The 23,992-nt window shown below is 43.6% G+C and overlaps 1 protein-coding gene across 3 annotated transcripts in view; it reads left to right on the forward strand.

Annotated features, from left to right (window-relative positions):
• Kif14 (kinesin family member 14) overlaps window positions 1–23,992 on the forward strand; it is a 63,530-nt gene that overhangs the window by 215 nt on the left and 39,323 nt on the right. For all 3 annotated transcript variants that reach the window (XM_087581220.1, XM_087581219.1, NM_001427233.1), the window contains 13 exons: window positions 1,276–2,604; window positions 4,764–5,018; window positions 6,729–6,816; window positions 9,667–9,765; window positions 11,896–11,948; window positions 12,627–12,657; window positions 13,358–13,465; window positions 15,148–15,264; window positions 15,713–15,828; window positions 18,044–18,216; window positions 18,770–18,917; window positions 19,373–19,436; window positions 22,336–22,520. In XM_087581220.1, the coding sequence (XP_087437346.1) occupies window positions 1,388–2,604; window positions 4,764–5,018; window positions 6,729–6,816; window positions 9,667–9,765; window positions 11,896–11,948; window positions 12,627–12,657; window positions 13,358–13,465; window positions 15,148–15,264; window positions 15,713–15,828; window positions 18,044–18,216; window positions 18,770–18,917; window positions 19,373–19,436; window positions 22,336–22,520 (2,654 nt within the window). In that variant the 5' untranslated portion in view covers window positions 1,276–1,387. Of the gene's footprint in view, window positions 1–1,275; window positions 2,605–4,763; window positions 5,019–6,728; window positions 6,817–9,666; window positions 9,766–11,895; window positions 11,949–12,626; window positions 12,658–13,357; window positions 13,466–15,147; window positions 15,265–15,712; window positions 15,829–18,043; window positions 18,217–18,769; window positions 18,918–19,372; window positions 19,437–22,335; window positions 22,521–23,992 lie in introns of those variants that run through there.

Raw genomic sequence — 23,992 nt, forward strand, 5'->3', positions numbered from 1 at the left:
CGGAAGCCTAGAGCTGCGCTGCGGGGGATGGAGCGACGGACTCCGAGGGGTCCCGGTACACTGTCACAGCCTGGCGTGACTGCCATAGTCGTCTGGAGCCTAGGCCTGTGGTCGTGACCGACTTCTCTTGTCTTCCTTCCAATCCTCATGGAGATCTGGTGGCCAAAACTGCAAACAAAAATAATGTTGATTCGTGCAAAGAGCAAATGGTTTTTAGTTTCTAAGACAAAGAGCTATAGTACTTAATTTCATCTTATAATGGGCGGGTTCTGTATTATCATTGAAAGTTTAGCAGTAGATGCATATACTCGGACTCACTCCTTCCTTCCTTTCTTCCTTCCTTCCTTCCTTCCTTCCTTCCTTCCTTTGATGCTTCTTATGTCAAACCTTAAAAAAAATGAGCTTCTGGTAATTTGTTCCTTGATTGTTAACAATGCTGAAATAGTTGGAATCAGTGTCATATTGTGAGGTAGACCTCGGGAATTCAATTTTAAAGAGTTGTTTATGCCATTTAAGGAGCATGATGAAGAGTGGCTTTTGCACTGTTCTGTTTTAAATAATGCCCCATAGATATTGTTCGCCTATACTCACCAATAGGTGTGTAAACACACGTCTGTCTAGTTTGTTGTATAATGAATAAAAGACAGTCTACTTGTCTAACTTGAGGGAGGAGTGGGCATGGATGACAGGGTCAGGCTGGGCTTGAAAGTTCCCTTCTCCCACCTCAGCCTCCCTAAGGCTGGCATTACAGGCACGGACCATCACAGCTGGCTATACATGCAGTTTATAGAGTGTAATGTCTGTGGTACTTACCTGAGAGTAGCCTCCCTTGTGGCATCGTGTTAGTCTCCTCTGTAGGCATTCCTGTAGTTGGCATACATTGACAAGTATTCAGAAGCCTTCTTTGCTGCGATTGACTAGATGCTGTGATTCCAAGTGGCTTAAAGTAAGCTGACATACACGTGTTAACGTTTCTCAAATCATTTGTCTTGAGAGAAAGGTCACCTGTAAGCTCCTTCTACACTAAGGATGGGAGGTCTTGTCTTTGAAGTCTTCAGAATCTGTGGGTGCTGGCCCATAATGGACCCCTCAGTAGATATTTGTTGAATAACAAGTCCAAGTCCTCTGAGGGTAGAGATTGTAGGAAGCTGTGTGGAGGTGCAGTGGGAAGTGGAGGCCGTGATTTAGTCTAATGCATCCTCTGAGTATTTACTTCTGTAGTAGGAGGACTTCTCTTTTTAAAGTTGAAGTAACCATTTTTCTCTTTTTTCGTAGTTCGTCAAAAAAAATTTTTTTTTAATTGAAAAGTACAAAATGCCCAGCGCCCCAGCAAGGTCTGAAAGTGATTAGATTCTTCACATCCTTTTTAAAATAACCTGCTGCCAAGATGTCGGTACACACTTCTCATAGCAGGCACAACATCGGGAGCCTGGAAGTGTCTTCTTCACAGAAGATTTCGGCATCGAGTGGCCTCGTCCACAGCAGCCGACTGGAACTGCGCTTGAAGTCAGATATGTCAGAGTGTGAAAATCACGATCCATTAGCGAATGCTGGAACCAAAACCATAGACATAAACAGCACTTATGTTATCTCTGCCTGTAAAAAAGCAAGAGAGACGCCCGCTACTCCTGATCCCGGGAGACTGACCCTTCAGAGAAGGACTACTTGGAACAAAGAATCCTCTTTACTTGGTAGTGAGTCGGGGCATCCTACTGGAAGAACAGCAGACACAAGTCTTAGGTTACAACGTCGTCCGCTCGCTAGAGCAGATTATGGGGAAAAGTGGGAGACATCGAATCCTGTGGGAGGTAATCCAGGAAGTAAGTCTGCTTCACAGAAAGGGAGGACAGAGGCAAAACTTGTAAATAATGACTCCTGTGCCCTGTCTTCCGTAGTTTCTGAGAAAGACTCAAATGACACCGGGTTGACAAAACGCAAAGACCCATGTCCTGCCCTCAGCACCTCTAATGAGAAGGTGACAGTTAAGAACCCAAACAGTAGAGCACCTATTGGTTCCCAGCGTCAGACTGAAGCTATGAGATCGGGACACTTAGTGGTACAACCGGTTGAGAACAAGGCAGATATCCAAGTGTCAGGAGGGGGGAACTCACACCATGGAAATGCTGGGAAGGGCATTGCAAAACACACCAGTACATTCGGAAGCTCAGAAACACGGACCCCGGCGAAATGTGTTTCAGAACATAGATCGGCACCACGGCATGACCTGCCGCCACCTAAAAGCCCAGCTTTATCCACACAGAAAAACAATGGCAAGGACATTGCAAAACATGTCAGTACATTCAGAAACTCAAGCTCAGAAACACAGACCCCGGCAAAATGTGTTTTAGAACACAGATGGGCACCAAGGCATGGCCTGCCACCCCCTAAAAGCCCGGCTTTATCAACACTGAAGAACAGGATTGCGAGCCCTCGAGTTAAACCAAGGCCAAAAAGTTCTCTCCTTGCAAATAAAAGCTCACAAGAAAGCACGCTCCCTCCTGAAGAAAAAAGTACAGTTCAGAATACCTTTACAGAACCAGACTCCTTAAAAGTAGAAAACAGTCAGGTGACAGTGGCTGTGCGTGTGAGGCCTTTCAGCAAAAGGTATGTTCGGTGTGTGCTCTCTCGGGCCGAGACAGTTCCATGTCATGATGTGTCTTTAAGACTCTCTGCTTTTAGAAAGCCAGTGTCTTTAAAGTTGTTGGCATTTTCTCTTGGTATAGGGAATTGAACCACGTGTGTACTAGGTAGGTGCTGTACCATTTGAGTCACATCTCCAGCCTACCAAAGGCTTAACTGTAGTTATACTGGTTATGTTTTATAGTAAAATACAAAATTTAAATCTATATTTTACATATATATACATATGTATGCATATATGTGTATGTATATATATAAAACCTAGCTAGGCATGATTATGTACACCTTTAATCCCAGCATTTGGAAGGAGAAGGCAGATGCATCTTTGAATTTGAAGCCAGCCTGGTTTACATAGCAAGCTCCGGGCTAATCAAAACTACAGAGTGAGGCCTGGACCTAATGTGGCCAGGGGCAGGGGGAGCTTGCTGCTGAGTGAGTCATTTTATTCTCTAATGCAACCTTCTTTTGATTCGTGGTAGTTGGGAATGTCTCTTTCCTTTTAAAAAGAGCCACACAAGCTCATAGATCCCCCAGAGAATGTTCCAGAATAGCAATCATCGACGGCATCGACTGCCTTTGGTACATAGCGTTCATAAACGCAGAGGCAGAGGACACTTGCTTTTGAAGGCATCGACTATTTCTTGAAAGGTGATTGCCGTCGGGATAGTCCCAGATTATTACTTTAAAGATTATTAAGACTTTAAAAAGTCAACTGAGTGTACAGGCTATGCCCTTGATCCCAGCTCTCAGGCAGATCCCTAAATCCAAGACCAGCCTGGTCTATAGAGTGAGTTCCAGGACAGCCAGGACTACGCAGAGAACCCTATCTTGAAAAAAAAAAAAAAATAGGGCTGGAGAGATGGCTCAGTGGTTAAGAGCACTGACTGCTCTTCCAGAGGTCCTGAGTTCAATTCCCAGCAATCACATGGTGGCTCACAGCCATCTGTAATGAGATCCAATACCCCTTCTGCTTTGTCTAAGACAGCTACAGTGTACTCATATACATAAAATAAATAAATAAATCTCTAAAATTAATAATAATTATAAAATGTGAGTGTGCAATAGAATTACTTTTAAGTATTTTCAGGATCAGTAGTTGTTAATATCTGAGTAACTTAGGAGTAGATATGGTGAGCACTGTTTCAGTGAAGGAACTTTAGAGTTTGAACTGAAAGACTCAGTAGTTAGAGGTAAGTTAGTAAGTTCTATAAAGGTCTCTTTTAGCACAAAATTGGGGTGGCGATAAGGGAGAGGGTTACTAGTGAGTTGTCCTAAGAAAGTCAAACTAACAAGAGCTTTACCACCATGAAAGGGAGAGACACAGTTGAGAGAGCCAGGACGGGAGGAGCAATGCCCACAGATGGGTGACTTGGGTGACTGCAGCTGAAAGACCCTGGGCTGTAAAGGACCAAGGAAGGGCCTGGCTCCAGACTCCTCAGGGAAGCTCAGGAGGATGAGGGTGAGGTGGGGCACGGGGCAGCACTCACCAGATTGACACAGATGGTTTAGAGGACAAGTTAGATTTTAAAGCCGATTCTCAGGCAAGAGGCTGAGCCAGCAATAGTGTCTTTTTGTACTAAGTGAAGATTTTCTAAGTGGGAGGAAGGATGCAGATGAAGACTGGAGGTCTTAACTGAGGGGCTCTCCTGCAAGGAGGGACCCCTGTACTAACAATAACAACCAGTACCCAGAGGACACTTCAGTGTCACCGCGGGGTCATTAAGACTGTGCTTATATTTTATGCCAGCGTTCTATAGATTTTTTATTCCCATGGTTTTTTTTTTTTTTTTTTTTTGGTAATAAAAAGATATTTCATGATTTGAATTGAAAAGAGATAATAGGATGGGAGCTTTAAACATTTTGCACAGAAAAGTTTAAAAATTGGTTTTCTGTACAGGGATTTGAAATATTGTTTTCCCTTTGAGTAGCTGCACTTGAAGCAACAGAAAATACATTTTGGAGACCCTCTGACCTTGGTTTCTTCATTTTCTACAAAGAGCTGAGGAATTTGTCCCAAAGGAACGATGCCCTTAAGCTTATAGAGGCCTTCCTTGTGTTCTGTGGAGATGGCATTCAGAGGAAGGAGAGGTCCTTGACTCTTCTCTCCATGCTTCTTTTCAAAGAGAGAAGACTGAGAAAGCATCCCAGGTTGTCTTCAGGAATGGGGAAGAAATAACCGTGGAACATCCCGATATGAAACAAATTTACTCTTTTATTTACGATGTTGCGTTTTGGTCTTTTGATGAATGTCACCCTGGCTACGCCAACCAGACAACTGTGTATGAGACACTGGCAGCGCCACTCCTGGACAGAGCTTTCGAAGGCTATAATACCTGCCTCTTTGCTTATGGCCAGACTGGCTCTGGGAAGTCCTATACGTAAGTACTGTCCACCATACATCTAACTAAACACGTTTACGTTTTCTGTCGTCAGAAACAGCATGGCTGTAGAAAGAATACAGTTGCTTTATTAAAATTAAAGAATATTGTATGTGTGCCGTGATTTGTGCATGGGTACATGTGCCTGTCTGTGGAGGGCAGAGGACATCTTTGTGAGGTTGGGTCTTTCCTTCTGCCTTTAGGCTCTGGGAATTGACCTTAGGTCATCAGACTTGCCTGCCTTTACCTGATGACCTATCTTGCCTTCCCAAGATTATAGTTTTGGCATCATGCAGATTCGGACTCTGGTCTCATCCGTTATTCTAAACTAGATCTAGATATAGGCACACATTTGACTCTCTAGGCTTTAGTTTACACAGGAGGTAATTTACCTCCTGTAAATATAATTGTCTCTGTTTTGCTATAACTTATATTTCTTTCTATCTATGTATCTATGTATGTATCTATCTATGTATGTATGTATGTATGTATGTATCTATCTATCTATCTATCTATCTATCTATCTATCTATCTATCTATCTATCTATCTATCTATCTATCTATCTGAGACAGGGTTTCTCTATATAGCCCTGGCTGTCCTGAACTCGATTTGTAGACCAGGCCGGCCTTGAATTCATAGAGAACCTGCCTACCTCTGCCTCCCTGAGTGCTGGGATTTAAAGTGTGAGCCACCCACCATCAGCTAATTTTATTTTTTATGTGTGAGTGTTTTGCCTGCATGTTCGTCTGTGTACCACATGCATACTGGGTGCCTGAGGAGGCCAGAAGAAGGTGTCAGAGTCCCTGGAACTGGAGTTACATATGGTTGTGAGTCTCCATGTAAGTGCTGGGAATTGAACCCAGGTCCTCTGGAAGAGCAACAAGGGCTCTTAACCACTGAGCCAATTCTCAGCCCTAACTTGTATTTCTTTTGTAAACTGAAGTCCAAAGATGATTTGTATGTGTGCGTGTATGTATGTGTGCATGTGTGCTTACACTAAGAGAATTGATAATAGGATATCTTGGTCTCTCTCATATTTAGCAGATCAAGACACCTCAATCTTCCTTGTATTAACTAGTATGAGCAACTGTGAAATTACTGGCTAAATACTTGACTATAAATTATGGTCCTATACAGGTACCTGGTTTTATTTTACTGAAGTGGGGTCTTAGTAAAGATATTTTAGTATGTTCTTTAAGCAGGAGGGTTTGAAGAAAGGTGCTCAAAAGGAAGTCTTTGCTTATATTCTCTCATAGCAACCCTTCCCTCTGTGTACTTCTGCCATTCCCATTTTAAGGACTGAATTGAGGTTTAATGGGGTTTAGTATCACATGGGAGGTCATAGGGCTAACTCAGAAACATAAAAACTCTGGTGGTTCACACCTGTAATCTCAGAACATGGAAGGCAGAGGCAGGAGAAACAAGTTCAAGACTTGCCTACAGTGAGACTCCAGGTTCAATCCCTAGCCCTGCTCCCATTCCCGGAAAAAGGAAGTTGAAGCCCACTGTGGGGATATGCGAGACTCTGGCTTGAAGAAGTAAGGCCTGGATGTGGCAGGTTTGGTTCCTGACCTAGAGTCATAGATTTCAGCGATGGATCTCGGTTTCTGTGTTCTCTAGTCCCTTCCTGGACGTTTTTTCCCACGTGAAACTTTTAAGATTTCTAAAGTAATCAATGTTGCTTACTTCTGTCCACAATATCTTTCTAGGATGATGGGGCTTAATGAAGAGCCAGGGATAATTCCAAGATTTTGCGAAGACCTTTTTGCTCAAATCGCCAAAAAACAAGCCTCAGAGGTATGTTCAAACTCACAGTCATGACCGCCCAGACCGGTGGCAAGGTCGAAAAGATGGCGTTCTGGTCTCCAGATCATGCTTCTTTGGTGTGGAGGGAGAGGGAGAGGGAAGGCGGTTCCCGATGCAGAGGCATTTCTCGCTGGGGGGCAGTGGTACAGCCCACCTTATTCATGCTGCTGTGTTCTGGTCTGTGGCGCAGGCTGCCCTTGAATTCTCTGTTCTTGTGTCCCTGCCTCCTGAGTGCTGGGACTCCATGTGTGCACCACCACGCCTGGCTCCTTTGTTTCTCTCCTTTCATGCTGTGCTTACAAGAAAGTGGCTATTTACCCATTTATGTACTTCCGTGGTCAAGTAAGTGCACAGACTAAACAGCTAGAAACAGGATAGGGAAGCCATAGTGGGAACCCTGACTCCGCTTTAAAAGTCATACCTTTCTAGCCATGCCACTGATCCATTTCTCCACTAGTGAAATGAGCCAATTCAAGCCAGGCTAGCTTGTAACTAAATTATCCTGTTTAAAATAGTCTAAGTTCTGCCCTGTGAGTTTGAGGCAAATCTGTTCCTGCCTCTGACTATCCCAGGAACTCTCTCTCTACCGGGACTTCCTATTTCCTGCCTCAGCTATAGGCTATCAGCTTTTTATTGACAGGCGGTGTTTCCATACACTACATAAGAGATTCTCTATACCATATACCTCTTCAGCTTTTGCTATCTGGAACTTTCTCTGGAGAGCGGGATGCCTCAAAGAGGTCCACCTGCCTCTGCCCCCTTAGCTCCATGATTAAAGGCATGAGCCTCCACTCCTGCCTGCATTTTTAGAGTTTTTTGAGAAACCTCCACACTGATTTCCATAGTAGCTCCACCAGTCCACACTCCTACCAACACTAAGGTCCTGTTTTTCCACAGCCTTACCTGTCTTTGTAAGATGAAATCTCAGATTAGTTTTTTGCATTTCCTTGATGTCTAATTGTATATAACACTTAAAAGAAAGAGCATCTGTGTCCTTTCTCTTGAGAACTGTCTGTTCAGTCCCGTAGACTTTTTCTTAGGTCAGGTTGTTCACTTTCTTGGTTTAGTTTTTTTTTTTTTTAAGCTCTGTATATATTCTATACACGAATTGTCTATCAGATGTATAGGTGCATTTCTTTGACAATCCATTTTCTACTGGAGAGGGTCTTGACTTCCCAGCATGGACGAGGCCTTGTTCTTCATTTCTTCACATCCTTAGCGATATGCTAAAGCCATACACCTGGTCGATAAGTACTTCAAATACTTACAGGCTTGAATTGAACTTTATCTAGAAGAAAAACTTGTTTTATGGAGATAAAATTTAAAGAACATTAATCATTTTAAAGTGTACGGTTTAGTGGTACAATTTTTTAAGTTATATTTATTGTGGGGCAGATGTGTCACAATGTGCTCCTGGGGGCAGAAGACAGCTTGTGGGAATCTGTTCTTCGTTCCATCATGTGGGTCCCGGAGATCAAACTCAGGTCATCAGGGGTGGCAGTGATGCCCTTCCCTGCTGGCCCTTCTCACAGACCCAAGTGGCAAATTCTTCATTTGTTTTCTGAGCCAGGGTTTCACTGTGCAGCCCTGGCAGTCCTGGAACTTGCTTTGTAAATCAGGCTGGCCTTGAATTTACAGAGACCCACCTGCCTCTGCCTTCTGGGATTAAAGGCATGTGCCATCACTGCTCGACTTGACGTGGTAAATTTTTTTTTTAAAGATTTATTTGTTATATGTGAGTGCACTGTAGCTGTCTTCAGACACACCAGAAGAGGGCACCAGATTCCATTACAGATGATTGTGAGCCACCATGTGGTTGCTGGGATTTGAACTCAGGACCTCTGGAAGAGCAGTCAGGGCTCTTAACCACTGAGCCATCTCTCCAGCCCCAGGTGGTAAATTCTTTATGTGATCTCTATGTAGTTCCAAAAAATTCCCATTGCCCCCAGAGAAGACTTTGAATATAATACATTGTCACGTCCCGTTATTACTTCTTCCAGACTCCGGCAGTTACTAATCTGCTTATGTATCTGATTTTGTTTGCTTTGAAATTTTCACACAAGTGTTATCACATAATGTGTAACTTACGTGTCTGGCTTCTTTCACTTGGCGTTGTTCGTCAGAGGTATATTCCTGTTTCAGCAAGTATCAGTCAGAACTTTATTCTTCCGGCGGCTGGATAATAATACAGGCTGTTTATCTCTATAGTAATGAACACTCCTACACAACTTTCCATTCGAGTACTCTTCGTATTGGTTTGATGTGTAAGATAGAAATATGAGCCCCGAGCTAAATTCATGCCTAACCTTTGAGGGACTTCTTTTCCACGGTGGCATTGTCATTTTATATTTCTCCCAATAATTGCTCATATTTTGTGTGTATGGGTGTTTGCCTACATGTACTGGTGCCCTCAGAGGCCAAAAGAGGGCATTGGGTTCACTGTAACTGGAGTTGTGGATGGCCAGAAGGTCATGTTGGTCCTGGGAACAGAATCCAGGTTCTCTGCAAGAACAGCAAGTGCTCTTAACTGCTGAGCCATCACGCCAGCCCAGTTTATTGTTGTTCATAGCTGGCCTCGCGGGTATGAAATGCTTTCTCACCGTGTGTTTTTGATTGGCATCTCCCTGCTGACAGGTGACATTGATCTGTGCTTATCCACCAGTTAGTTATGTGTGTTTCTCGGAAAAATGTCTGTCCAAGCTCTTTGCATGACTTTTAATTATATTTTTTTATGTTGGCGGTAAGAGTCCTTCGTGGATTCTGGGTCTGTATCCATACTAGGCATATGATTTACAAAGTACAAGGAATCTTAAATGGATACTTTGTTTCTGTTCCTTCCAGGTCAGCTACCATCTTGAAATGAGCTTCTTTGAAGTTTATAATGAAAAAATTCATGATCTTCTGGTTTGTAAAGGAGAAAATGGGCAGAGAAAACAACCAGTAAGATTTTAAATAATTTTTCCTACGTTTATTTATTTGTTTATGGGGAAGGGTGGCACATGTGTGGGAAGTCTGCACAACTCAGCTGGAATCACGTGGGTCCCAGGGATTGAACTCAGGTCATCAGGCCTGCTGAGTGAGCCACCTCTCCTGTCCTTAAATCATTTTTAAAAGTGTGTGTGCGCGCGTGTGTGTCTAGATGTGCATGTGTCATGGTTGTGGCTGTGGGTGCATAGAGACAGGAGGATAGGCTCATGGAGGCTATTCTCTCCTTCCAGTGTGTGTGTGTGTGTGTCGTGGTTGTGACTATCTGGATTCTTGTCATCAGAATCAACTAAGGTCATCAAGCTCGGGGGCACGCACTTTTTTTTTTTTACTTTTTTTTTTTTTTTCCGGAGCTGGGGACCGAACACAGGGCCTTGCGCTTGCTAGGCAAGCACTCTACCACTGAGCTAAATCCCCAACCCCATGGGGGCAGGCACTTTTACCTGCTGTCCCATCTGCCCTTATTTATCATTTGTTTTTATTCCTATGTGTGTTACTGCATACATTCGTGACTTCCCTTAAGCACGTGTCTTCAGTTTTTTTTTTTTTTTTTTTTTTGGTTCTTTTTTTCGGAGCTGGGGACCGAACCCAGGGCCTTGCGCTTCCTAGGTAAGCGCTCTACCACTGAGCTAAATCCCCAGCCCCTCGTGTCTTCAGTTTTTACAAAAATACTTTCATGTGGTAACCAACCCTTTGAGTCTCCAATTTAACTGCATTGTTTAGAAGTAGCTGGACATCTCGCATGAAAATTAAAGTAGTTGTGATTTAGCTTATTTTTTAATTTTCATCAAGTGGCAGGGCATGGTGGCCCACACCTTTAATCCCAGCACTTGGGAGGCAGAGGCAGGTGAATCTCTGTGCTCAAGGCTAACTTGTTCTACAGAGCTCCAGGGCAGCCAGGACTATACAAAGAAACCCTGCCTCAAAAACAAAAAAACCAAAACAACCAAAACAAACAGTAAATAAATAAATTTTAATTAGATATTGTTTAAAAGTTAAAAATAAAATATTTGCCCCATGATTTATTAAGACTACATGAGTCAAATATAGAATTTCTAATAGGCCAAAAAAATAGATCTTTTAAAAACAGTGCTCTTATGGAATATGCACTTCAATGGACTCAGGGGCACACATGCATGTGTGTCTGCCTGCGTGTGGAGGACGCCTCAGATGTCATCAGAATATTGTCTACCCCGTGAGGCAGGCTGTCTCACTGGCCTTGAGCTCACAGTTAGGCTAGACTGGCTTAGTCAGTAGGCCCCAGTGAACCTCCTGCCTCCACTTCCCCAGCGCAGGGTTACAAGGCTGTGGGCCCTAGGGTTTGAACCCAGGTCTTCCCACTTCCAAGGCTATTATTGCCCCAGTGTGTACTTATTTGATGCTTTGTAGATCATCTATGAACAAGATTTTCAGTTAAAAAAAAAAAAAAAACAAGGAAAACTGCAGCTAGAATTGAATTTTTAATTTTATGAAGGACATCTCAACCCAAGAAATGAAAATTAGAATCTCTTTGTCTTAATTAAGTTTGCCGTTGGTGACACTGAGAAACTTAAAATCACATTTTCTTTAATGAATTCTTGATTTCTATACAATTTACAATTTTTGGATAAAGCTTTAAAAGAAAAAAAGCTTGCTTTTTTTTTTTTTTTTTTAATGTTTTTCAACACAGAGTTTCTCTGTGTAGCCCTGACTGTCCTGGAACTTAACTCTATCTGCCTGCCTCTGCCTCTGCCTCCGCCTCTTGAGTGTTGGCATTAAAAGCGTGTCACTACTACAGCTCCATAAAGGTGAAAATTTTAATATCTGAAGTTTACAATGAATTTATTTTAGAGAGACTTAAAAGCATGTATAATAGCTACTATAGGATTTAATTTAAGAGTAAAAAGTAAGACACGTATACAGATATGTCTGTTTGTGTATTATGCAGCTAAAGTCTTTCTGGTGAGGATGTTCTTAGTGTCTCACACATTTTATTTCTTTCTGGATAAATTTCTATCTCAAACTCGAATATAAAAGAACAGATTCAGAATTGTATTTTCTACTAAATATTTGTCACATTCTTAAAGATGTAATGTCTCCCCACAGCTGCGAGTGAGGGAGCATCCTGTTTCTGGACCATATGTTGAAGGTCTGTCAATGTAAGTGTCCACTCAGCCAGCAAGAGGGAGAGCAGTGGTCAGAGAGGGCATGCTCACCTGTGGTCCTTATCACACTATGTGAGCGTCCCAGTGTTGAAACCTGTGTCCGTGCACTTCCCTGCTCTCGGTCCAAACCAGCTCTTAGTTCTTTGTTCTTGTATTGTTAGCTTCTTTTAAAATGCCTGCGAAGTCTGACACCAGCTATTGGCTAATCTGACTGTAATGTCCATTTCCTTCTTACTCTCATCCCCCAGCCCCCTTTAGCTTAGAGTCTTTACAACTCACTTTTACTCCTCTTACTTTAAGAGGCTAAGCGAAGAGTTTCACACCTGCCAGGAGTCACTGACTCTGTGTTCTAGCTCTGTTCGTTGGGGAAAAGGAGCATGGCTTAATATAAATTCAGCTCTGTTCAATAACATGCATATTGTACACGTCCGTATGAGTTGGTATATGTGTGTTACATAGTAGAATATTATAATGTTAAGATTCCAAATTTTTTAGTAGGGGAAAAGTTATAATTTCTGGTAAAAGTTTTAAGAAATGACCTAGGGGGAACTAGCATGATAATGTTTGTGAATTAGTTTATTATGATTGTCAGAGAATAATAAAAGATTATTAATTTACTGAACAAGATTAAAATCATTAGTAAAATTTTTTTGTCTTTTTCTTAAAAAACAGGAATGTTGTCAGTTCTTACTCTGATATTCAGGTAAGATTGGTTCTTTTTTTTTTTTTTTTTTTTTTCTTTTTTCTTTTTTTCGGATCTGGGGACCGAATCCAGGGCCTTGCGCTTGCTAGACAAGCGCTCTACTGCTGAGCTAAATCCCCAACCCCCAGATTGGTTCTATTTTATCTCGTTTTAACTAGATAAAGCACAATGATAAACATTTATTTCCCCTGAATTGTTGGCGTGAGTAAAGGAAAAATCTTGTGAACTGACTGTGCATGTTAAGTTTTAACCAAACTAGTTCAACTAAAATTCAGAACATCCTGTCACTTTAGAAGAATGGAAAAAGATTGTGTATGATTTTTTTTTTTTGAAACAGGATTTTTCTGTGTAGTTCTAGCTGACCTGGAACTTGCTCTGTTGACCAGGCTGGCCTTGAACTCACAGAGATCTGCCTGCCTCTGCCTCCTGAGTGCTGGTATTCAAGGTTTCGCCACCTCTGCCTGGCTAGAAATTCTGAAGGGCATTATTTTTTTGTGTGTGAAAGAAACAAATAGAGCAAAAACCAAAAGAGGCAGTGGCCACTCAAACTGTCAAAAGATAATTTCTTTTTATAAATTAACTAAGCATGTGTGTAACAAATTAACAAATGTATGTGAAAATCAACTGCACTTTCTCTTTTGTTACTTAATCTTTTTGAGTAAGTCACTGTAGGCCCACTGGCCTACTTCTTTCTTACTAGAGCTGGCTGGAACTGGGAAATAAACAAAGAGCCACGGCGGCCACTGGCATGAACGATAAAAGCTCCCGCTCTCATTCCGTTTTCACCCTGGTGATGACGCAGACCAAGGTATTTTTTTTATTGTAACTCAATTTCACTTTTTAATTAAAATATAATTACATTATTTACCCCTTCCCTTCCTCAAGTCTCTCCCATGCTCTCTCCTTCCTTCTCAAATGTATGACCTCTTTTCCTTTCATTGTTATCACACACACACACACACACACACTCTCTCTCTCTCTCTCTCTCCACACTCCATTTGTTTGCGTGTCTATGATCTCAGGGCTGACCACATGGTATTGGATAGCCACTTATGGTCTTTTCTCCAAAGGAGACTAATCCTGCCCCTCTCAGCATTCCTCAGGTGCCTGTAGTTTCTGGGTGGAGTCCCATAGGATTTTCCCTTTCTCGATTAGTCTCTTGGTATTGTCCCTGCTCAGGTCTTGTTTAGGCAACTGTACTATGGAGATCTCATGGGTGAAACTTTCCTGACTCTTTTAAGAAACAAAATCTCAAAGCAGTTCCCCTGGTCCTCTGACTCTTACAGCCTCTCTTCCAAGATGTTCCCTCGGCCTTAAGTGCAGGAGTGTCATACACGTACCTGTTGGGACTGGCACCCTGTGAGCAGTTGCCTCTGTTTTCTGTGAGGGTCTCATCAAAGAGAAGCTTCCTTGATGAAGAGTGAGAGCCACACTTACCGTACATATAAGGATCCGTATTTAAATTACAGCTCGGAATTATGCTACTTAGTAAAGTGGGGTAGCAGGTTCTCCTTTAAGATCCATGTCCTCATTAGCCCTGAGTGACTGGCTAGGTTTATAGGCACGGTTCCCTTCTGTTGAGCACGGTGTATTAGACAGCTGTTGGTCACCGAAATCTGAGCGCCGTTATTGCACCCTTAGCAATGTCTTGCTTGCTGGTGATGGTTGTAGTTCATAGGCGTCATGACTGGGTGGGACTGTCTGTTGCTTCCCTCCCCTGGCAGCTTCAGGTCAGTTCTGGTTAAGACCCTGAGTCCTTTGTTGGAAGTGCACAATCAGAGCAAAGTCTTTTGTTGGTGGTGGTGACTTTCATAGGTAAGAGTGCATAGGTAAAAGTCCATTTGTTTTGTGTTTGTCTTCTTTACTTGTAGACATAGAGATAGAATCTTCCAGTTGGTTATGATCACAATCAAACTTCACAAAGCTTTTAACAATCATGTGCCGTAGAAATTCTTTAAAGTTTTAGTCTACGATTATAACTGGATTTTTTCTGCTGTTAGACATTTATATTGATTTAAAACGTTTTGGTACTATACTGCTGAGATAACTCACAGTTGTTTGCTTATGATAACTAAGTCGTTAGGACTTCTGTTCCTTTGTATTTGCTGCAATCTAAATGCTGGCCAATGTGTTGTTTTTATCACACCTCACGGATACATATGTATCTATCTACACAGCAGGAGGTGGTCTTAGAAAAATAAATAACTTGGGGGCGGGGGAGATGGCTCAGAGGTTAAGAGCACTGGATGCTCCTCCACAGGTTCGGTGTTCAATTCCCAGCAACCACATGGCAGCTCACAACCATCTAAGTGGGATCTGATGCCCTCTTCTTGCCTGCAGGCACACGTGCAGACAGACCACTGTATACATAATAAATAAATACACCTTTAAAAAAATGTAACGTAATAGCTTCGCCTTTTAAAGGCTTACATTGATGACAAGTCATTTAAAAAATAAATCCCATAAACTCTCTTCCTTGTGTCGCTGTAGACAGAGTTTGTGGAGGGGGAAGAGCATGACCACAGGATCACGAGCCGCATAAACCTGATAGATCTGGCTGGCAGTGAGCGCTGCTCTACAGCCCACTCCAGTGGGGAGCGACTGAAGGTAAGGAGGGCGCCGGGCACTCCTCTCTGCCTCTCTCTGTCCTGTGTTGGGGTCTCGCTGTGTCACTGAGCTGCCCATGAACTCCTTAGCTCAGGTCACCTTCCTGCCTCAGGCCCCATAGTTGCGGGGACCACAGGTGCACCCCAGTGTTCCCCTCACTCTTCTCATGATGATGAAACTCACTTTAAGAACATTATTTTTAAGAAAGTGCCAATTGAATATACTTAACAACAAAAAAGTATCTTTGTCTTTAGTTTATAGATTGCCATGGTTTACATACTGCACTGGGATTAGGTCTCAAAGAAAATTAATGTTGTCATAAAAATGTCAATAGTTTATGGAAGAAATTATTTACTCATTAATTGTATGAGGAGAAAGGTTTGTTTTGTGAAATAAATGCATTACTGAGAAGTTAAGGAAAATAATAATTTTTGAATCTCACGCACAGGAAGGTGTGAGCATTAACAAGTCCTTGCTAACTTTGGGGAAGGTCATATCTGCACTCTCTGAGCAAGCAAACGGAAAGAGGGTCTTCATTCCATATCGCGAGTCCACTCTTACATGGCAAGTATCTTTCAAAGCATAAGTAATTGCCTTTGGTTTGGGTTTTGGTGTATGTTGGTGGTGTATGCATGTTTGTGCACATACATGTAAGATGTGTTTGCCTGTATGTGTATGTGTGTGTGCATGTAGAAGTCAGAGGTCGAACTCAGGAACCTTTTTCTATCCTTTTTCCACCTGAATTTTTGAACCAAGATCTCTCACTGAATCTGGAACTCAATGTTCAGGTTTGATGGCTGGCTACTGTTTGGAGTCCACCTAGTCCCCCAGTACTGGGGGTCTAGGTTTGTGTCTTAGTTATGACCAAGGCAATGACTTTTTTTTTTTGACCTTAGTTATGACTTTTTTTTTTTTTTTTTTTGGTTCTTTTTTTCGGAGCTGGGGACCGAACCCACAAGGCAACTTATAAAAAAGCATTTATATTAGGGTCTCAGAGAGAGGAAGAGAGACAGAGACAGACAGACAGACAGACAGACAGACAGACAGAGAGAGAGAGAGAGAGAGAGAGAGAGAGAGAGAGAGAGAGATCATGACCACAGTGCAGAGAAAAGCAGCAGGCAGGCATGGAGCTGAGAGCTTGCATCTGATCCACAACCATGAGGCAGAAGGAGAAGGACAGAGAGGGGGAAGGAAGGAGAGAGGGAGAGTTAACTGGAATGGCATGGGCTTTTGAAACTTCAGAGCCTACCCCCAGTGACACACCTCCTCCAACAAGGTCGCATCTAATCTTTCCCAAACAGTCCCTTTCACCAATCAGGGAGCAAGCATTCAAACATACAAGCCTGTGGTGGCCATTCTTATTCAAACCACCACAGTGTGTGCCACCATGCCCAACTCTTATGTGGGTTCTGGGGACCTGAGCTCAGGTCATCATACTTGCACAGCAAGTACTTAACCCACTAAGCCATCTGTTCAGTCCCTGAAGAAGAATAATTGTGTAAGATATGGTGGGCTGGGATGAGTGCTTGCCTAGTATGCACAAAGTCCTGGACCCCAGCACTGCTAAACACGCACACCCACACACGCTGAAGAAAAGGGTGATGGGCTGATTTCATATCATTTTGGAATAGAGAACTATAAATTCTAGAAACAATCTACTTTGCATCTTATAAATTCTGACTTGTTAACTCATCTGTAAAATGGAGATCACATCAAAACCTCCTTTCAAAGCAGCATAAAGTCTTTAAAGAACATCAAGTCCTAAGAGAATGAATGTAAAGTGCTCTGCTCACGCTTGTATCACCAAAGGTTTGCTCCGTGTGTAAAGTTGGATTGAAGAATTCTGTTTACCTAGCACTTAACAGCTAGCACACAGCTCTTCCGTGTTTTATAGTGAGTATATACTATACTTCTGGTACATCGTTACCCATATACATTTAATGTTCGACTTCTAGTAAGCACAAATGTAGATAGATAGCCCCAGCTTCCAATGGTTTTACTTAAAATTTTTCTGCTTTATGATGGTGTGAAAACATTCCGGAAAAAAATGACTCCTTGTTTTCAGGGCAATTTTTTTTAATATTTTGTGTTTGCGCATGTTGCAGTATGCATGTTTGTATGTCTGCATGTTGCGGTGTGCATGCAGACGTCTCACAGAGAGGGTTACCTATCACTATGGAGTGATAGCTTCACTTTTCTCGTCAGCTGACTGATAGCCCGTTGTGCAGATGCACACAGTGTCATTATGGATCTTCTGTTGGTGGGCGTCCGGGCTGTTTCCAGGATCTGGCTTTTGTGACTGGAGCAGCAGTGGAGAGGATGAGCAAACATGTCTGTAGCATGATGCTGGGTTTCTTGAGTGTACATCCAAGAGTGCTGTAGCTGGATCTTGAGGGAAATCTACTTCCGGCTTCCCGAGGAACCGCCACACTGATTTTCACAGTGTTGCACAAGTCTGCACCCAAAATGTCCTGGCCATTCTGACTGCAGTAATATGACATCTCCAAGTAGTTTTCATTGCATTTCCCTGATGACCGAGGATGTGGAACATTTCTTCAAGTGTTTCTCAGCCATTTGTGTTTTATCTTTCCAGAACTCATTTTTTTAGTTGGGTTATTTGTTTTCTTGATGTTCAGGGTATTTTTTTTTTTTTTTAGTTCTTTATATATTTTGGATGTTAGTCTTCTATCTGTTGGTTTGTGTTTTCTAGACAATTAATGTTATCAGGTGGTTGTAGACCAAACATCTAATTGTAACTGGTTTTCTCCTTTCCTTAAAGGCTATTAAAAGAAAGCCTAGGTGGAAATTCAAAGACAGCAATGATTGCTACCATCAGTCCCGCTGCTAGCAACATAGAAGAAACGCTGAGCACACTCAGATATGCCACTCAAGCCCGCCTGATAGTCAATGTTGCCAAAGTCAACGAGGACATGAATGCAAAGTTAATCAGAGGTGACTATCGTCTCAAATTCTATTATTCATTTTGTATGTATATGTGTGTGCAAACTGACTATGTGTTCAAATATATGCATGTGTGCACATGTGTTTGCATGCTCTGTTGTGGATGCCCAAGGCTAATGTAAGGCCCTGGGTTCGGTCCCCAGCTCCAAAAAAAAAAAAAATTCCACAGTTTAAGTTTAATTAATTCCAATTTTAATATATATAATTTTAAGAAAAACTATTTTTCCATGCCTATTTGCTAATATATCCTAGTTTCTTTCTTTTTTTTTTGTTGTTGTTGTTGTTCTTTTTTTTTCGGAGCTGGGGACCGAACCCAGGGCCTTGCGCTTCCTAGGCAAGCACTCTACCACTGAGCTAAATCCCCAGCCCCTATATCCTAGTTTCAAAGCCGACAGTGATGGAGGAAGGTAAGTAGGCAGTGAGAGAGGAAGTGTGTGAGGGAATCGGGAAAAGGTTAGAAAAGAGTGTGGTTAAGGGGGAATGGCAAATGGAAATCTTTTTCCAGACTTAGCCATTCATCACGCATTGTTTTACAAATCTCTAGAGTTGAAAGCAGAAATCGAAAAGTTAAAAGCTGCGCAGAAAAGCAGCCGGAACATTGACCCTGAACGGTACAGACTCTGTCGGCAAGAGATATCGTCCCTGAGGATGAAACTGCATCAGCAGGAGAGAGACATGGCAGAGATACAAAGGTGAGTGCACCCGAACCCGAAACAGGAGCAACAGGAGCGTGGTGCTCCCCACTCAGGACCGGGAGGGCTGTGAGAGAACCACCCCCCCCCCCCCCCCCCGGCTTTCTCACCACCTCCGTGAGAACAGAGCCCCTCACTATCAGTTGTCCTACGTTAAATGGTTGTCAGTGTTCTGCAAGCTTCTCTGGTGGTCTCTTAATTTCGATCCTCCACAAATGGACTTTTTTTTTTTTTTAAAGATTTATTTATTTATTGCATATAAGTACACTGTAGCTGTCTTCAGACACACCAGAAGAGGGCATCAGATTCTGTTACAGATGGTTGTGAGCCACCATGTGGTTGCTAGGATTTGAACTCAGGACCTCTGGAAGAACAGTCAGTTCTCTTAACCGCTGAGCCATCTCTCCAGCCCCACAAATGGACTTTTAACTTCAGTGTTTTCTTTTTTTGCAAAGAGTGTGGAAGGAAAAGTTTGAACAAGCTGAAAAAAGAAAACTTCAAGAGACAAAGGAATTACAGGTATCTTCTCAATTTCCTAAGCTGACCCGAAAAAGAAAAAAGTACGCCTGCGAATTCTACTTTCCATCTTTATAGTAATTTTGTAAGAAGAAATACATAAAGAATTAACATGGGGCTGGGGATTTAGCTCAGTGGTAGAGCGCTTGCCTAGAAAGCGCAAGGCCCTGGGTTCGGTCCCCAGCTCTGAAAAAAAAGAAAAAAGAAAAAAGAAAAGAATTAACATAAAGAATTGTCAGAGACTGAGGGCTCTAAGACAGCTCATAAAGCCAATGCTGGTTTCTCTAGTTCTGATCTGCTCCTGCAGAGGGATCAGGCCAGAATCTGCGTCTCCTGAGCAGACCAGGACCCCACCTAAGCGGCCTTTCACTACAGCTCTCCTGTCCAAGTGGCCAGACCAGGGCTGTCTCCCGGGACCTTGACGCAGCAGCTAAGTTTATTGGTGCGGAGGCCACCACAGTCGGTATGGCTGTTCAGGGCCTGGCATTGGAGGGGTGTTGGCAACTTGATCCATGGCTACGTCAGGAACCAGGCCCTAAGCCGCAGCTCTTCTCCTTCTCCATTCTGGGCTTTGCCCTGTCTAAGGCCGCAGGCCTTCTCTCTGGTGGTCACATTCCTTATCCTCTTCACCATGGAGTCTCTGTGGGGTCACTCAGCCGTCCCTGCTGCCCCCGATGCTGGCGTGTGCCAAGCTTTAACAGTAAAGCAAAAGAACCATCAGGATGGGAGTGTGGGGAGGAGAATATCTGGATCTAGGTTGTGAGTGCCTGGAGCCTACATGCAGGGATGGCAGCCATGGGCCACTACACCCAGTTAAGGTTTTCTTTTTAGTGGGAAAGGTGGACTTGAAGAAGGGAAGACTGTTGGAAGGAGAGCCCTTTAGGAACTGCTGGTGCGGGTGATGCATGAGACAGTGAGAGCTTGGACGGGGGCAGTGGTGGGTGTAGAGGAGGTGGGGTCAGGAGGCAGAGGTGCAGGAAAGGGGATAATTAGTTGCCTTTATTATTTTCAAACTTTTTATTATGTGTTTATGTATAATATACATCATGGGAGACCCATGTGTCCTGGAGATTCTGAATGTGGGGCGTCAGGTTTGGGAAGCACCTTTACTGAGCCCTTTTACGAGCCCTGGGATAATTGATTTTCCGGCCGGTCGTAATAGACATGGAAGTCAAGAATGATTCCAGGCTCTTGAAATGTGGGCGTTGCATTGTAAAACCACTGATGTGGGGCGCAGTGTGGAGGTAGAGGACAGTTGACTGACCAGTAACAAGATAAAGAAATAGAGCCACACATTCGAAGACAAGAACTGTGTAAGTTAGGCTGAGGAGTTGTAAGGCTGAGGGAGGAATTTTTTTGTCTTAGTTTGTATTTTTGAAGGAATCAAAACCCCTTACTGTGATGAAATCCAGAGGATATTGGAGAAGAGTTAAGAGCTGCAGAGCGGCAGTCGAGGACATTGGGCTGACAGGAATACTGTGAACTTGAGGGAAGGGGCTGGAGCCATGCTTCAGTCTTCACTTCAGCCAGTGCACAAGTGCGAGGAGCTGAGTTCAGATCCTCCGCAGCCGGGTAAAAGCAGGCCGTGGCAGAGCGTCGGGGTGCATGTCTGTCACCCCTGTGCTGGTAGGTCAGGGAGGTCGGGTAAGGAGAAAACACGTGGATCCCTGCACTTAAGTGCCAGCTAGTCTAGCTCTTCCGGATGAACCTGGTCAGTGAGAGACGCTGTCTCAAAAAACAAGGTGGAAAGCGAATGAGAAAGACAGGCAGTGTTGACTTCTGGCTTACATACCCCATCCCTACCTGAACACACACACACCCACACACACACACACACACACACACACACACACACACACACACACACACACACACACCCCTAAAGAAAGCAGGAAAAGGTCTTTGGGAACAACCAGGATAACCTAACAGAAGAGGCAGGATTTGCCAGGTGTGGAGGTCCACGTCTCTAATTCCAGCATTTTGAGGTTGGGCAGAGGATCCTGAGTTTTTGAAGCCAGCTTGGAGTACATTGTTACAGGTCAGCCTGATTTACACAGGAAAAAAGCAGAAGAAGGAAAGAGGTGATATGAGGTTGGGTGAGATTTTGCTAGGCAGAACAAAGCATGGTAGAAGAGAAGACCATATGAGGGGAGGAGCTCAAGCAGTTTTAGATGAGGTCATGAGAAGTAAACATGGGAAGATGCCATTGGTTAACTGAGCTCTGGATTTCTAGGCTAAGGAATCTTAATCTTTACTCTTTAGGAAGTAAGAAGCTCTTACAAGTATCTGACAGGGAGTTGAGGAGCCCCCCCACCCACCACTACCCATAGGGTGGGATTTGGAACAAAGGAAACAGGCAGGGTGCTCCAGAAGCTCCTGCAGGGAGGGATTCTATGTGAGCCAGTTTAAGGTGGTGCTGATGAAACTGAGCAGAAGTGATCGAGTCTGCATAGAATAGAAGCAAGCTGGCAGTGGTGCATTGATGTGACAGTGTATGAGGAGTGTGAAGAAAGCTGCAGAACCATGGGCTTAGGAGTGTCATGGTGACAGGCATTGAGAAACCACAAAGGAGGGCTTTGGGGCTATTCCTGCACGCACGCACCTGTGTGCATGCGGTGTGCGTGTGTGTGTGTTTGTGTGCATGCACATACATGTGTGTATGTGTGTGCACATGTGTGCACATGTGTGCATATGTATGCATGTGTGTGTACACGTTTGCATATGTACATGTGAGCATGAGTGCATGCTTGGAATTAAAACCAGGGCACTTCACATCCATGTACTCTACTACTGAACTTTAATCTCAATGAACCTGTATGCAATGAAACTCTATAAAGTGATCCGACATAGACTTCTTTTAGGTGAATTTAATAATCTCATGATTTTCTTTTGCTTCTACCAGAAAGCAGGAGTTACCTTTCAAATGGACAACCACTTGCCAAACCTTGTTAATCTCAATGAAGACCCACAGCTGTCAGAGATGCTGCTCTACATGGTAAAGGAGGGAATAACTACAGTTGGAAAGCACACGCCAAACTCAAGCCACGACATCCAGTTGTCTGGAGTGCTGATTGCCGATGATCACTGGTATGTGCGTCAGTCTCCTGCCACCGCCCCTTTGCTGTCAGCAGCCCTCTGGTTCTCACTAGTGGGGCCGTTGTCCACATGAGGCATTCATTCATACCGATTTTTCTCAGTTCCTCTTCAACCCTCTCCCTTTTTGGGGGCAGGGGAGGGCGGGGTTTCTCTATAGAGCCCTGACTGTTCTAGAACTCACTCTGTAGACCTCAAACTTAGAGACCTGTCTGCCACTGCCACCCAGTTCAACCCTTTCTTTAAGGGAGGACAAGCATTGTACATGTGTTTCACAACAGATGAGCTCCTCTCACTGTAAGGGTCAGGATGATGCTCTCTGTGGTGACCTGATCTGCTATTTAGAGGGTAATTTCTTCTCTTAGAATTGTAATAGTAGACATCAAAGTAAACTATCCACCTTACTTGGAAGACTTTTTGTTCGGATTGACAAATTACATTTTTTTTTTTTTTTGTTTCCTGTGAATTTGTTCACAATGGAATGATCTTGTGTATATCGTTGGGATAATAGTGTTTGTAAACATTTTTGACTCTTTGCTGTATTTTTAAATTATCAACTTCAAGAATCTTATTCCCACTGCGTGAATTACCCCATCGTTACCTGAATTCGTTGTGGGTCATTGCAGTTTACTTTCAGTAGACATGTGAGTGGTTTTTACTTTCTTCCCCTTCCAGTGTTACTATGAGTTTCACCAGGATTTCCAGGGCAGGCTTTGCAGCGGTGGGCACAGGCAGCTGGCTGCATGCGGGTGGCACCCCACATCTTGTGGAACCCTTAGCTCTACAAGTGGTCCAGGTCTTGTATAGTCCTAGCCCTTTGCCCAGCTGGCATTGCAGCTTCTGGGCAGGCTGAGGTATTGGGATTCCCTAGCCCTCGACAGTGGCCACTGTGACCGTCTCCCATGCCTGGAGTGTCTGAGCCTCCTGACTAGAGCTCTCTCTGAACCTCTTCAGCGACCAGGGTCTCTGGCTCATTACGGCCTTTGCCCTTCTTCAGCCTTAGCTCTCTGTCCTCTGTCTCCGTCCCCTCACTCCTCCTGGCTGGCAGAGCTATTGAACTGTCCAGCTGCCTCTTCAGTCTTCCCATTTTTGCCTGCCGACTGCTTGTCCGTTGCTGTCACTCCCAGGCCACTGTCTCTGCTGCTGCTGCTGCTGCTTTCTTTGTCAGCGGCTCAGCCTAGGCTATTAAAGTAACCATGAAAAGAACACCGAGGAGAAGCCTTTATCAGGCTGTAACTCTTGAGACTCCGGGGTAGGAAACAGGAAGGATGTCTCCCCTCCGATTCAGCACGCGTGCTGAAAAACCTGCTTATGTACACCCAGAAGAGGGCGGAGGAGTGTTTGCAGCAGTCACAACAGACCTTGCAAATGAGCATTTGTGTTTGCACTAGTCACAGAGATATTTCTGTAGCAGTAGTCAGTCAGCTCTGCTGGGTCATCAAAAGTGTTCCTTACCTGGCTTAGAT

The sequence above is a fragment of the Rattus norvegicus genome, chromosome 13 (assembly GCF_021556685.1).
Source record: "Rattus norvegicus strain SHRSP/BbbUtx chromosome 13, alternate assembly SHRSP_T2T, whole genome shotgun sequence".
Taxonomy (NCBI): Eukaryota; Metazoa; Chordata; class Mammalia; order Rodentia; family Muridae; genus Rattus; species Rattus norvegicus.